The 16,395-nt window shown below is 43.6% G+C and overlaps 1 protein-coding gene across 1 annotated transcript in view; it reads left to right on the top strand.

Moving 5' to 3' along the window:
• Positions 1-16,395, top strand: part of LOC147883027 (protein CELLULOSE SYNTHASE INTERACTIVE 1-like) — a 77,628-nt gene that overhangs the window by 13,227 nt on the left and 48,006 nt on the right. Inside the window, exons 3-4 of the mRNA XM_087399305.1 lie at positions 9,655-12,739; positions 13,231-15,775. Coding sequence (XP_087255431.1) covers positions 9,655-12,739; positions 13,231-15,775 — 5,630 coding nt within the window. The remainder of the gene's footprint in view (positions 1-9,654; positions 12,740-13,230; positions 15,776-16,395) is intronic.

Below are 16,395 nucleotides of genomic sequence, written 5' to 3'. Positions count from 1 at the left end.
GATTTTTCAAAAATGCCAAGCCATACCTAGGGCTATATCTGCGTGAGCAAGCCTGGTCAACTCAAAGTCCAGCTTCTCAACATAGTCATGAATTCGAAGTTCCAACTGGGTAACCCTCTGGTCCCATACTTCAGTTGAACTTCCATCCGCCATCCTGACTGTATAAGCATAGTCAGACGGACTAGTTTTCAACTTGAGCCTCTTAATAAGCTTTGAGTTAATTACATTGTGCGTTGACGCTGAGTCAAACAACACAACCACATCATGATTGGCTACTTGCCCTTTCATTTTAATCAACTCGGGTTCATCGAAAGCCGTATACCCCGTTGCTGCGGGCTTTGAAAGGATGTTATCAGGTGCACCGCTTACTAAGTAACAGACACACTTAACAACACAGGTACTAACCTCTGAGAAGGTCCCGCCAATTGCATTTGCATATGCTCCGCATTGGGACTCTCCTGCATTTCCGCGTCGCATTCAGATATTATCATATTGGCCGTGCGATGGTCTTTGTTTAGTGGACAATCTTTCCATTGATGTCGCTGAAGGCAGCCGAAGCACAATCCTTCTTTTCTAGCTTTCTAGAACTTTTTGCTCAGGGGTCAACAAAGACTTTGACCAAGCCCGGGCTGCCATTGGAGTTACTTTTCTTTTCACCCCAACGGTGGTACTTGTCTTTGCTGGTCCCTCAACCGGCTTCACCTGCTTAGTTTGGCCACTTGGCTGCGAGACACTTGTCTTTGAAGTCCATTTCCTCTGAAATCCTCCTTTTCTCGGGTACTCATGCTGAGTCCCTGCCTGCACAAATCCACTAGATCTGCCTCTGGCATCCTCATAGTTCAGGGCTACTGCAATAGATTCATCTAATGTAGTCACATATTTAGCCCGAACTTCCATTTTAATCTTGTCGTTCAGTCCATAGATATAGTCTTTCAACTGAACCGACATAGGGAGAGGGTCTGTTATCTTCATAACACATTCTCTGAACTTGTCAGTGTACTTTGCCACCGACAAATTCCTCTGGCGAAGGTTTCTATAAGCATCCCAAGCTCGGGACTCTTCGTCAGGTGGGAGAAAGTGTTTCTTAAATTCAGCCTTAAACCCTTCCCAGGTGGTAGAGGCAACTTGATCTTTCTGTTGCTTTATCCACCATCTATCCGCTGCCTAAATAAACAGGTCAGTGGTCTCGCGGATTTTCTTTAGATCAGATCTGATTTCACAAATGGCGAAGGCTTCTTCCCACTTGTGTAACCAAAGATCACATCAGAACTGCGCTCGGTCATCCGACCAGCGTACTTCTCCGGTCTATAGTTGGCAATATTAGGTATCTTGACCTTCGCACGTTCTGATGAGTGTATACTGGGCTTTGGCTGTGCTGGAGCTTTGCCCTTTTCATTTCTAGATGGTCTAGCCGACAAGGCTTGCACCATTTCTCTAATTTCATTTTGACCAACATTCACTTGAAGCTGCTGGTTCATGATCTGCTGTAAAGCATCTTCTAATACATAAATCCTACCCACCAGAGTAGGTGTTGTATGATGGGACACTTGTTGTGTAGATCGTGCTCTAGATTCACCAGGATTTACCCTGGAATCTTGTCCCTCTTCCTCCATTGTTTCAAAAAGGAAAAATATAATTTTTTTTTTCCTTCTTCGAATTTCCTTTCGCTGTACAGGAATGAATCGACTGCAAACTCTGCTGTACAGGAATAAATCAACTGCAAACTGGAAACTAAAATTTATATCAAAGGAAGAAATAATGCTCCCTGGAAACTCCACGTAACATAGATGTCCCGAAGCCTGCTCTCTGTTTCGGAATGATACGCTATTTACTGCTTTGAGGAGCTGCTAGATGACCCGTCAATCACGCATCGTCGTCGAGCCACCCATATAACCATATCGCTGTCCGTGCGTCGTCCGTCGCTACGCCTGAGAAATCTGAAGATCCTTCAACCGCTTCTCAGCCTTCGCAGGATTCAGATCACCTAGGAATAAAAGCCTCGGCACTATCTCCGTCGGGTAGCTCTGAATTTCAGATGCCTTGGTCGACTTGGTGATTAAAAACGGATAAGCTGTTGCAAAGGACAAAAAAGCATTGTCCTCTCCCTCATTTTTGTCCAATAAGTGAAGCGACCTTACATGCCCTTCTTTGCGCAAAAATTTGTACACAGGGTGATCACAAGCTCCAAAACCTGTTCCCTCATTTTGCAAAACCACAGCCTTGCGTTTCCTTACACAGATGGAGCTCCGAATGTGGCCAGCAGAGTAAGAGCTTAAGCTTCTGGCATCAACCACAAGCACGCGAGGCTTGTCCATCAAATAGTTGAAGGTGCGCCATGCCATCACAGCTCATCGTCAGCCTACCCCGCTGCTTTTCCCCTCGTCAAACCTCTCTCCACGAAGTAATCCTCCGTCTGCGCTCCTTTTGTCCAGCCTGAACGCTCACCTGCTCTGATACCAAATGAAACGAACAATTTCTAATCTCTCTGGTTTTCGTTGATTCATTGGCTAGCTCACAGGCGCTGGCATCAGTATTTCCTCCCAGCCTATCTCATGGATCGCATGCATCACAAAAGATACGTAACTTTTTAATCCTTCATGCCTATCCACAAGCCCACAACTCCCTAGATGGTTCCCTCTGCCACATGTCATCATTTTAGACCTTTAACTTGGTACACCATTTACCCCTCTCTTGGGGCACAATTAAAACATTTGCCCCTTGGCATTATTACACATTTAGGTGCACCTAGGCCTTAGCACTCAGAACCACCTAGTCGATGCCACCCTCACCTAGGACCTTGGCAGTTACTTCCCTTGACCATTTTATTTACGCACATAAAATATTACAAAAGTCGGTCATCTAAGAGAAAATCCCCAGCGATCTTTTCGAGGTCATGCTATCTCGGAGAGCATAACATTGATGTTCTTCTGCTTTCTGATATTCGAGTGGTGTTTGTGTTTTTGCAATACCTCCTTTTGGTTTTAGTGGTATCAGAGCTTGGCCATGCTCAAGGGAGGGAGCCTGGATACACTGTAGAGGGTGCTGAACCAAGTGCAAAAAAGTATTTGCCCAAAAAAGGACAGGTTTGTGAATTATGTGGCAGCCAAAACAGCTAGACCAGTCCTTTGTGTCATCTTATGCACATGGAATAGGAGGACCCCCCCCAAAAAAAAGCATGCTTGGATGCCTCGGGTCAGCCAACCTGATTGCAATCTAGCAATCTGGAAGACAGCTGCGCTTTTTACCAGACATGACAACACCTCGAAAGGTCTCAACTTATTGTGTAGTCGCCATAAGTACTATGGTGATAGTTTCCTAGTCACCCCAAAAGTCTTGACTATGTCAAGTTGTACGTGTGGATTTCAAAGAAGGAGCTGCCTATCCGATAGTAGCCAGATCATGCATGGGCGGCTGCAGTAGCCAATGGATTGGATCTGAATAGGTTGGGCTAGGCCCAAAATTCATGGACTAGCAGGAAATCTGGAAACTTAAAACTGCAAACATCAGTATATTATTGCCAGTGTAGCTGGTAGATTAGTGAAGCACCTTTGGGACAGTCCTGATGGTAAGTTTTCAAGCATGCGGAGCGTCAGACTGTGAATTGGTTAATTGTATAAATTTACTCTTAAAATTTTGGGGCTTTTGCATATTGTGCTATGTCTTGCACTTAATCGCAGCAAGAGATTGCCCTTTGTGGTGTGAAGAAGAATGTGCAGGTATTGTGGATACAATGTGTTTCAAAAATGATCCCGTGTGACTTTCATCAGTGACCAGTTGGTCAATGATGCCTACAAATTGGAGGGTATATCTAATTGTGGCATCTTGAAGCACAAAGTCAAGGTTCACGTCTTAGCTCTCGACTCACGGGAGGGTGTGGATGGCTTGGAGACAAAGCCAGAAGAAGGTGCAAAGGAAATTGTAGATTTTGTCAAAAGATTGAAAATGCACTGCTTCTCAGTATGAGAGCTTGTACGGACTGAGGCTGTGGACAGTGCTGATGGGATGGAAGGCCTTGAAAGACTTATGTATAGTAAAGAATACACTCATATTCTTGCATTGAAAAACGTGTTGTATTTCTCTGAAACAAGAAGAGATGGAACGGTTTACTGATTTGTTTCTAGAATTAAAGAGATTTGGAATGAACTAGCTTATTTTGATCTCATGATTGAGGACTGTAATTTGGTTGAGATAGTGTGTAACGAGTTGAACCACACCTTTCAGGTCATTGGAGATGCTAGGCAGCATAAGAACATTTATTTGAGGACTTCATTCTTAGTTATCATAGGAAGAGAACGTGAAATAGATAAGGCCATGGTTGCAAAGGGAAAACATTTATTTGAGGATGAAATAGATAAGGCCCTGGTTGCAAACGGAAAAGCCCATGCCATCTTAAAAAAGAGGAAGACAGCAGACAAAAGAAAAGACCATGTTTATGTTAGGTTTGGTTGATATTAGATGTGAAGACATTGATCTTCATTGCTATACTGATGTAGATTGACAGGTTTAGTGGATACAAGGAGATCAACTTAGGATACATAAGTTGACATGGAAAAGTGAAAAGCAACAAGCAATTGCATTATCCTCCATTAATTAGACAAAGTAGCAATCATGGTTTTGTGAAGCCACTTAGTTAAGGATACTCCTAAGGGAACCTGGGGTGCACAGACAGAAAGTACAACAATGTTTTGTGGGGCCTTGTAGAATATAAGTAGATGAGGCTGCCTTACGACCTATTGTAAGAAGTGCCATCAAACTTTCTAGCACTGTGAGGCTTTCTAATCTTAATGCATGATAGGATGGAATTGCTATCTTATGCTGCTCTGTATTCGACTACTTTGTTGTAACTTGTAACATGCAAATACCATGCATGACAGTTTCAGCTTTCACACATGTAAATTTTCTGCTGATCATCCTACTGAGTATCATCCACAAAGGATGAGCATAAGAAAATCTTTTCCCTCTTGTAGAACATACAAATGGGGTTACTAGGAGTATTCACAAAGCCCCTTAGCAAGTAAACTGACCATTGCTTTTAACTGAGATGCTTGCTTCAGCTATAAAAGCCTCCTCTCTTGCAGATCCCTATTCATGAAGGTAGTTTTGACATCAATTTGGTTAACCGATCATCTATAAAGTTGAGCTATGAAGATATCATAGGGGATTATTGTCATCTTTGATGCTGCAGTAAAGTCTTTTCATTGATTCCGCATCTCTTTTCTTGCTATCCTAACAATGGGCTGCATAACAACTGCATCCAGTGAACCAAGAGGTGGCTGTCCATCCTGAATCTGTGGCTGCTATTTTTACATATTTGAAGCAGGAGCATCTGCTTCAACATGGGGCAGCTCGTCAGGCTCAAAGTCACTCACTTTATCCAAGACAATATTATCATCATGGGTAATAAGAGTGGGCTGCATTCTCTCACTCACTTGATAGAAAACATCCTGATTAATGATGATGTGTCTTGTAGTGGAATTCCCGAGTATGAGACCCTCACTCACACTACTGTGTCCAACAAAAATGCATTTGATCACCTTGTCATCAAGCTGAGATCTATGCTATTTTGAGAACCATGCACATGCCATTGATCCGAACATTCTGAAGTGACGAACCTTGGGATTATACCCAAATATATGCCACCGAATGGGTGAATGCCTTTGTAGAGCATTTGCTGGTCATATCTGTGGCTGTAATTACAGCCTCCCCAAAAAGATTTTGACAGTTGCTTGTACTGAAGAATACATCTGGTCATTTCCACATTTGTTCCTTTCTTTGAACACCAATTTACTAATTTCATTTTGTTATGGAGTACGAGGGACCAATCTCTTATATGCTCAATCCCATGCTATATATGCCCTGAATCTCTTAGAACAATCCCCTTACATAGATCATCCTTGGCATACTTTATCTTTGGCATTCCTTCAACCATTCATAATAGCGCAAGGAAGCTAAAATTGTGGGATTGATATGCTTGTGTCAAAGCATGCCAAAATGCACTCTTTTTTTTTTTTTCATGAAAAAGACTTCTATTAAGTAAGAACAAAAACCCGCGAGAGCAAGCTCAAAGCGGAATACATCATGAAATCATGAGGATAACAAAAAACCCCCTCAGAGTGAGGTGGAAAGAAACCAAGGCTGAGGCTGAAAGTGCCATCTCAACCCTGTAGTAGATTCAGAGAAGAAAGGAGAATCCTTCCATTCCCTGAAGAAAGAAACCCTCCTAGCTGAGGCTGCACGGGAGTCCCCCTGCATACCCGTCCATACGGCCATCAGAGTGTGTACGATGTCTGTCCAGATACTAGCCAATGTGTGCGAGGGATGAACCTGAGTACCCTCCATAGCCTCTGTGCATCTGGATCTCCAGATATGCCAGGCTGCTATGCTCGCTATAATCTCCCAAGAAGTATCCACAGAGGCATGTACAGCTGTAAAAGGACGGTGTGGAACCACATCCAACGAGCAAAGCTCAACCCGATGACGTCGAACCGAAATGGCCCGGGAGGAGTCAAGTCCCTCATAGAAAACCTGAGGTCCTGTAAGAGAAAGCCAAGCCACCGAGCCCCAAGTCATAAAGAGTGGGGAATGGGCAAAGTGACTGAAGATCCTGGCTATCCCCATCCAAATCAATCTCGCCTGTCTGCAATCCCATAAGCAATGCTGAATAGACTCCGAAGTAGAAAGGCAACGAGGGCAAGTAGGGTCGGCTCCGAATCTGGACCTCCAAAGGTTCACTGCAATCCCTCCATGAATAGAAAGCCAAAAGAAGATAGTGATCTTCCTATTCCTGTGGGATTTCCAGAGCCTCTTCCAGAAGTACCTCTGCTGATCCGCAGTAATACCAAAAGTCTCCCAATGAGGAACTCTGGAGGGTCTCCAGCCTCTACTACTGAGCTGAAATCTCCTGGCATTACTGACCGTGTAACGAAAGAAGGGGATGGTCTTCTCTCGATGCCCCGCGTCCAATCCACTCCCACTCTCCGGGGTCCCACTGTAAATACCTGATGGGAACTCCTCCATAGAGCCAAAGTCTCCATAGATGTGGTGTCCATTCATCACTAGGTTGCAGCATGTCATCTAAGCCGTGTTGTGAAACTAGCCATTGTATTCCACACATCATACTCGAACAGGTGCTGTGTGGGGGTTGCATTGGTGTCTTGATGATCCCTCTCACAATGTATGTTGGGGAGCTTCCCTCAGCTTTTGAGCAAAGCTTAGATCTAGCTTCTGAGAGAAGGTCAATTGGCGCCTATTGTTGGAGCCGTATCCTCCACGTGAGGGCTTCCAGCAGGGAGAGGAAAAACGCTGAAAAGTCTATCGATGTGGACAAAAAGGGCATCTGCTCGTGCTAAGGGGCCTGCTCCTGCCATATCCAATATCTTGAAGACTAGTGGAAGATGTGGTGGTTGTGAGACTACGGTGATTGCCTCTCACCCTTCGGGGAACAAAATTATTCATATGAGTGTGAGGGGATCGTCATTGGTGGGGCCTAGGCCCTCCAACCAAGCTTCTAGGATGAATTCATGAATCTCCACAATTTTGCGATTAAATCCTTTCAAATGGGAGAGACGATGGAGCCTTTTTTTTTGGAGCTGTGCAAACTTGCTTCAAGGACTGAGGGATCTTGTTTGGCCATTCTTCGATTGGTGATGACATATGCATTGCTATGCTTGCTAAGCCTTTTGTTTTTGACAAAAAATTTGGTAGATTGTTTTTCTTCTCTTTTGTTTTCCCTTTTATTTTCAATGTAGAAATTTGACTTCAGAACAACAAAATCTGAATTTGGATATATTCCAGTCTTACAAAGGGGTGTGTGTCTTACATGGAGATTTTCTCTTGATGTAATCTTTCAGCTTCCCAGTTTTGGGATAGCTATCTTGTAATATAAAGCATTCAACGTTTTCACCCCAAAAAAAAAAGTGTGTGTGCAGCAATCTCTCTTTGATTGTCTGCAAACTCATTACATAGACTCTGATGTATACTAGTCATATAGGGAGATCTTCTGCTGATGTACTTTGGCACATCCCATTTCGGGATAGTTACTCTGCAATATAAAGCCGCAAAAATTCACCCAAAAAAAGTGTGTCTTCCATTGAGTCCAACCAATGTGCTTGCAGGGTCCTATCATTGGGGTTGCTTTTACATTCCCTGGGAGCTGCCATGCGCCTTCCCTAAAGCAAATGTACTAGATGGTTTTTTTGCTGCCCCATAGACCTGTTGGTCTCCTGTGGACATTAAATAGACTTTCTTTCCGACACATATCTCAGGGTGTTAAACTACCGGCTACCTCAATATCTCATTCTTGTATAGGGAGCTGGCCTAAGAGGAGGTACTTTCACCCTTATGAGTACTTGGGATGCGAGGTGGGGATCAAGACTCAAGAGTACAGCACAACACCACGATGTTCCAATCTTGAAGAGCATGGCCATAAGCTTCTATATTGGATCCCCATTAAGCTCTCTTAGAGAGAGCTGTAGTGGTCAACTGGGAATTGTTGGCCACAACCTAGTAAATTGCCATTGGATCTTCTCACGAGGGATGCATGGAATAGCTCAAACGATGGGTCTGTAACTTCCTATGGACTGGATTAAATGTCACCCATAACACATGGTCTCTATTCGCATAGCAGTCAGTAATCTGTTCAAAACTAGGCATCATAGATCCTGAGATGTGATAGCTCGGAAGCATTTTCTATAGGACGGCCCTTCCTAGGAGTGCTCCCAGAGGTGGTGGGACTTCTCACAAGTGGATGTCTTCAAATGCACTTCGTAGGTAAGGGCTTGATCAAGAGCCCATGGAATAGAGGTCTTCACATGCATTAGAAAATCAATTTATTTGCCCGAGTTAGCATAGCATTCCAAAAGTGTATAGAGTTTCTCTAGGCATGCAACAATCCCCTCACCAAGAGTGTTGCGACGTTTGCAGACTAGTAGGAACTGCTCTTGTCCACTGGGCAGTTGTATCCTTACTAGCTCAGAACACTGTAATCTCAAGTAATACAGTTAAAAAGATGATAGCTGTCTTTGGTCGTAAAGTAGACCTAGTGTGCTAAGATACAGCTTTTAATACATGTAGGGGCCAAACCAAGTTTGCTGGCGACATGTGCTTCATTACCATCCTCTGTTTATGGCATATCATGAAACTTGATAACCTTATTAGTGCTGCATTTTGAGTTGCTTTGCCTGAATATTCATGGTAACATTTTACCGTCATCTTTCAAGGGTAATGGGAAAGTTTGTATTAAGGGAGTTGTGTTTGTATTCTGAGAGGCATATTGAATGCTTCAGTTCATGTTCATTTTGAATAATAATTTCACCAGTATTTGTTTTGCGTCCAGCTAAACTCTTTCTCCAATTGCTGTGATAGTTCAAAAATTATCGGGTTGGGGAGAATAATCAAGCAGCTCTAGTGTCTAAGGGAAGGGGTTTGTAGAAGAGCATTTACTTCTCTGATCTCTAATTCTTGTATTTTTTTGATCCATTATGTGAACTTCTTGACTTGTGAGATGATTGTAATACAGCAGTCCAAGGTCTACTTTTGTGAATTTCTTCTTTCTAAATGTTTTTTTTTTGGGCTGAGCTTCTTCTTTATGCACCACATTTCTCATCCATATGGTCTCCGTGTTTTCTTCCTGAGGTGAATCTTCCCCGTCTGCAGGGAAAACAATGTTTCTCCTGGTGCTGAGGACCAAGAAGGATTACTTGCAGTGATTGCTCAAACTATTGAGCAATTACGCACCAGTTTGAGCCCACAAGACAAGGAGCTTGTATCGAAGAATCTCTCGGAGCTTGCAGAGACAAGCAAGGAGGTGAGGATTGCCATAGGAGCTCATTCTCAAGCTGTGCCACATTTGGTGGGATTATTAAGGGTAGGGACACTGTCAGCAAAGATTAATGCAGCAGCAACTCTTGGAGCACTTTGTAAGGAAGAAGAACTGAGGGTAAAAGTGCTTCTCGGAGGCTGTATTCCACCCCTTCTTTCTTTGTTGAGATGTAGTGTTACAGGAGCTCAAGTTGCTGCAGCACTAGCTATTTATGCAGTATCACAAGGAGGTGTCATCGATCATGTTGGCTCAAAGATTTTTGCTACAGAGGGTGTTGTCCCCACTTTGTGGGAGCAGCTTCAGCCTAAGCAAAAACTAGACAAAGCTGTTGATGGCTTATTGACAGGGGCACTTAGGAATCTTTGCAGCAACACTGATGGTTTTTGGCCAGCAACACTGGAGGCCGGAGGCATTGGCATTCTTGTCAGATTGCTCCATACTGGGAGCTCAACAGCACAGGCACATTCAGCCTTTCTGCTTGCAAGCCTCATGATGGCATCAGAGAACACCAGTGGGCACGTTCTCAGTACTGGAGCAATCAATCCACTTTTAAAATTGCTTGCTCCTGAAAATGATATATCAGTGCGGGCAGAAGCTGGTCGTGCTTTGAGAGCCCTTTCTCTAGTTTCAAAAGAAGCCAGGCAGGCACTTGCTGATGCTGGAGCGATTTCGATACTGATTAGTGCCACTGTTGCACCTTCAAAAGAGTTCCTGCAAGGAAATTTTGCTCAAGCTCTACAGGAGAATGCAATGAATACCCTTGCAAATATTTCAAATGGAATGTCTTCTGTGGTTTTAAGTCTTGCTGAAAGTATTGATTCCTGTAGGGCAGATATTCAGATGGCAGACACAATTGGTGCATTGGCATATGCTCTCATGGTCTTTGCGGAAGATACAGAGCTTGTCAATACAGTGGATCCTTTAGTGATTGAGCGTGTGCTTATGGAGCAGCTTAAATCTCGTGTTTCACACTTGCTACAGGAAAGAGTTATTGAAGCACTGGCCAGCCTTTATGGGAATGCCATCTTGTCCAAGAGATTGGATCATGCAGAAGGGAAAAAGATGTTGGTTGGATTGCTAACCATGGCAGGTGCAGATGCCCGAGAAGATCTAGTGAACTCACTCAAAAGTTTGTGCAGTGGTGGCAAGAGTCTCTGGCAATCGTTAAGGGGGAGAGAAGGTGTGCAGCTTCTAATCTCCTTGTTAGGATTGTCATCCGAGCAACAACAAGAATATTCCATAGCATTGCTTTCCATTTTATCGCTGGAGGTAGACGACAGCAATTGGGCAATCACTGCTGCAGGTGGTATACCTCCACTTGTACAACTGCTTGAAACAGGATCTGCAAAAGCAAAAGAAGATGCTGCACTTGTCCTAGGAAATCTCTGCCGTCACAGTGAAGATATCCGTGCTTGTGTTGAAAGTGCAGATGCTGTTCCTGCATTGCTGTGGCTTTTGAAAAATGCAGGCTCCAAAGGGCAGGGAATCTCTGCTATGGCTTTGGTGCAGCTTGTCCGGGATTCAGATTCAGGCACAATCAGTCAACTTGCAGCTCTTCTCACTGGGGACTTGCCAGAGTCCAAAGCTCACGTCTTGGATGTCCTGAGTTGTTTACTTTGTTCTGCTTCCCCTCACAATGTAATGACAGGAGGAGCTGCTGCTCATGATGCACTCCAGACAGTTGTTCAATTGCTATGCATTGGGAATACTGAGACTCAAGAGCATGCTGCATCAGCCTTGGCCAAGATATTTGAAGTTAGAAAGGATGTGCGACAAAGCGCTGTAATTGCAGATTGCCTTGAACCACTCAATGGTTTATTAAGTGCACCAAGTGAGCAGATTGCCATGCAGGCAGCCAGAGCCCTTGCTGCCATCTTTCTTGCTGTTGACGAGAGCGAACAAGTTGCACGTGTTGCCTATAATGCAATTCCACCCTTGGTTAGCCTTGCAAGGTCATCAAACCTTTCAGTGGCAGAAATGGCTACAACTGCACTGGCAAATGTTCTGTTGCATGCACCGATTGCAGAGGCCTTTTCTGCAGAAGAGATCATTTTCCCTCTTACTAGAGTTTTGCGGGAGGGGACTACAGATGGGAAGAACTACGCTGCAGTTGCATTGGCACGGCTCCTGAGGTCTTCTCCAGTTGATGATGTGCTTATAGAGAGCATACATTCTTGTGATACTGTCCTTTCACTGGTCGCTCTCTTAGCAATCACAAATTTTGAAGAATGTGTATCTTCGTCAGCTCTAGAAGCTCTTGCCTCTTTTGTTAGAGCTAAGCGGGGTGGATCATTCAGTGCGCCTCCTTGGGCAGTGCTTGCAGAAGCTCCTTACAGCTTAGGTCCATTGGTGACGTGTCTGGCAGTTGGGCAGCCTGGTGTACAAGAGAAAGCAATCGAGATTCTCTCAAGGCTATGCCGGGATCAGCCTCTAGTGCTAGGAGATTTGATTGCAGGGACTCCAAGGTGTATTTCGGGTTTGGCCAATCGAGTAATCAATTCGTCTAGTCTTGAAGTAAAAGTAGGTGGTGCTGCTCTATTGATTTGTGCATTCAAAGAGCATAGACAGAGCTCCATTGAAGTCTTGCATGAATCGGGAATTTTTTCCCAACTCACTCATATGCTTGTGGATATGCTCGGTGTCAAACCAATTGATGATAGCACTGAAAAGCCTAGTGATAGTGTACAAGGAACCAGTTTGAAAAGAAGAGAGAAAGTGGTTGATGGATATTCACTCCAGCTTGATGAAGGGGACATCCTTTCGGATCACGATGCTGCTGCCACATTAGGAGGAACAGTTGCTTTGTGGTTGTTATCCATAATAGCATCTTATGATAGCACGACCAAAATTGCCATCATGGAGCTTGGTGCCATAGAAGTACTCACAGAAAAAATTGCAAGCTTTTCACTATCTTCTCAGGTATTATATCTAACTTTTCTCATTCTGTTGCACTGTCACTCTTTCACTACTTCAAAAATGAATGACAATTTGATGTCTATTTATCATTTCCTTCTGTTTTGATTTCGATATGCAATTCACTATCGGGCAATGCATTGAGTATGTGGCATGGACCTATGTGAACTTTTGTAGTTTTCACCTCTAAATGCCCGACTTGATATATATTCCAGGCTTCCATGATTGACATGTAATCTTTCGTTCTGCATTGTAAGCTGGAAATTGAGTTTCTTGAACACGTCTTTGATCTTTGCAACAAGCTTTAGTTTATGATCCTCTGTCCTTGCTATCTTTCTGCTCAGCCACCTTGAATCTGGCATCCTGTAGTCCAGAGTCTGCTGTTACCTTCGTTCTTGTCATTTTTCTGGTCTTGTAAGGTATTTTGTCTTCCTTTCCTGTCCAATTTTGATGCGTGGTATGTTTATTTTTAACAAAGTTGGAACATCTTATTCCAGGTGGAGGTGGAGGATAGTGGAAGCATATGGGTCAGTGCTTTATTACTTGCAGTTCTATTCCAAGATCGTGAAGTGACAAGATCACCAGCTACAATGCGTTCAATATCTTCACTTGCAAGCCTGCTGAGATCTGATGAAGCAATTGATCGCTACTTTGCAGCACAGGCTTTAGCTAGTCTAGTCTGCAATGGAAATCGAGGCTCACTTCTCACTGTAGCAAACTCAGGAGCTGCAGGAGGTTTAATACCACTTCTTGGAAGTGTAGAGTCTGATATCTCAAATCTTGTGGCATTATCAGAGGAGTTCTCCTTAGTGCCTAATCCTGATGAGGTAGCCCTTGAACGGCTATTCAGAGTGGATGACATCAGAGTCGGTGCCACAGCACGAAAAGCTATTCCTGCCTTGGTTGAGCTATTAAAACCCATACCAGACAGGCCAGGTGCACCGCCTCTTGCTCTTGGATTTCTGACACAGTTAGCTAAAGGCAGCAATGTGAATAAGCTGGCAATGGCTGAGGCTGGTGCTTTGGATGCCTTGAATAAATATCTGTCCTTGGGCCCTCAAGATGCTATTGAAGAAGCCACTGCAGAATTACTGAGAATTCTTTTTAGTTGTACAGAACTGCTCAGGCATGAATCTGCCATAGGAACTGTGGACCAACTTGTAGCAGTCCTACGGTTGGGTACAAGAGGTGCCAGATATAGTGCAGCAAGAGCACTGCAGAGCCTTTTTGCTGCTGAGAACATTAGAGGTGGAGAATCAGGAAAGCATGCAATTCCACCGCTTGTAGAAATGCTATGTTCAGGTTCAGAAAAAGAGCAACTCGCTGCAATTGGAGCATTGATAAAGCTCTCTTCAGAAAACCCTCCTAAAGCATTGGCAATAGCAGATACAGAAGGAAATGCTGTGGAAGGTCTTTTTCAGGTTCTTTCATCTGGTTGCTCTTTAGAATTAAAAGAAGATGCCGCAGAGCTGTGCCGTGTTTTATTTGGAAACTCTAGAGTCCGAACCTCTGTGGCAGCATCAAACTGCATTGAACCACTCTTAACCTTATTGAGGGCAGATTCAAGCACAGCACAGCAGAGTGGTGCAAGGGCTCTGGACAACTTATTGGATGATGAACAACAAGCAGAGCTTGTTGCAGCACAGGGTGCTGTTGTTTCTTTAGTTGGATTGGTTGCTGGTGGGAGCTACTCATTACATGAAGCTGCAGTAAGTGCGCTTACTAAGTTGGGAAAGGATCGTCCTCTTTGCAAGCTTGATATGGTGAAAGCTGGGATTATTGACAATGTCCTTGATATTATTTCCGATGCACCAGATTCTCTTTGTGCTCTGATTGCAGAATTGCTCCGTATTTTAACAAATAACAGCAGTATTGCCAAGGGTTCAGCAGCTGCCAAGGTGGTGGAGCCTCTTTTTGGTGTTTTGATGCGTCAAAATCTGAGCAGTTTAGGACAGCATAGTGCGTTGCAGGTTCTTGTAAATATCCTTGAGAAGCCTCAGCGTTTGGCAACTCTGAACCTAACACCAAACGAGGCAATAGAGCCTCTAGTACCATTATTAGATTCTTCCTCTCAGACTGTACAACAACTAGCAGCTGAGCTTCTTTCGCACCTTCTTGTTCAGGAACATTTTCAACGGGATATTGTTACTCAACAAGCTATTGCTCCACTAGTAAAAATATCTGGAATAGGTCTCCAGATCTTGCAACAAAAAGCAATCAAGGCTTTGGAAAGTGCTTCCAACAGCTGGCCCAATGCTGTTGCTGATGCTGGAGGTATAATTGAGCTCTCAAAAGTGATTGTACAGGTGGATCCTCAACCACCTCATGCTCTATGGGAGTCAGCTGCTCTTGTCCTCTCGAATATTTTACGCTTTAGCTCACAGTATTATTTGCACATACCCCTTCCCGTGCTTGTAAGACTGTTGCGATCAAGCTCAGAGGCTACAGTAGTTGTATCTCTAAATGCCTTGCTTATTTTAGAAACTGATGATGCATCAAGTGCGGAAGTGATGGCGGAGGCTGGTGCTGTTGAAGCTCTTCTTGAGCTTCTTCGGTGCCATCAATGTGAGGAAACAGCTGCACGGCTTCTTGAAGGCTTATTCAATAATATCAAAGTGCGAGATATGAAGGTAGCCAAGTATGCCATAGCTCCCCTTTCACAGTACCTGCTTGATCCACAGACTAGAGCACAGCCCGCTAGACTTTTAGCAGCTCTTGCATTGGGAGACCTTTTTCAGCATGATGGACTTTCTAGAACCACAGATGCCATCTCTGCTTGCCGAGCATTTGTTAGCTTGCTGGAAGATCAACCTACAGAGGAAACGAAGATGGTAGCCGTCTGTGCCTTACAGAATTTGGTTGTGCATAGTAAGTCTAATAAACGTGCAGTTGCAGAAGCTGGTGGTGTCCATGTAGTCCAAGAGCTTCTGAATTCAAGCAATGCAGAAACATCTGGGCAAGCAGCAGGCTTATTGAAGCTTCTTTTTTCAAATCACACAATACAAGAGTATGCATCCAGTGAAATAGTTCGAGCTTTGACAGGTACCCTGCATATAGCTAATCATGCTCAGTCATTTGCATAAAATTTGAGAATATCTGTCGCATTTACCCAGTCTGGTACATAGTGCACATGCTGACCAGGTGTATGGAGTCCTTTTTGGCTACTTTCTCTCTGGGCTTTTTTTTTTTTGGGTGTCACCAAGTAATTCTGGGAATTTTTGGACGTTTGAAACTAAGACTTTGAGGCAAATTTCAATGCTGAGTGTATTGATTATGATAACTCATAGTGTGGAAACTTAAATGTCTAAAATTGCAGTTTAGCAATCAAGGATTGTGATTCCTGATAAAAATAGATCTGATATTCTACCTTCATTTTTATTCTATGTTGTGCTTTAATCTGATACAATATGGTTATATCCTCTTTGACTCATAATTTTTGCTAAACCAATCTGATATCTTATCTACTATATCATACACTTGTATAGGAAAACACATCATCTTGAAGATTCCTTTTCAGTTAAGGGCTGTTAATGTACAGCACATCCGTTTCAGTTAATGAAATTCAAAAATTTGTCATGATCATACCCACTTTCATATTTCTCTTCTATTGTTTCAATAGAAGGTTTTCTCAGAAAAGGAAATTGACAAGTCCATTTGACCAA

Source organism: Dipteris shenzhenensis, chromosome 28 (assembly GCF_047967505.1).
Source record: "Dipteris shenzhenensis isolate YYH24624 ecotype China chromosome 28, Dip_SZ_1.0, whole genome shotgun sequence".
NCBI lineage: Eukaryota > Viridiplantae > Streptophyta > Polypodiopsida > Gleicheniales > Dipteridaceae > Dipteris > Dipteris shenzhenensis.
The sequence above is the reverse complement of the archived record's forward strand: the minus strand, read 5'-3'. Positions and strand labels throughout refer to the sequence as shown.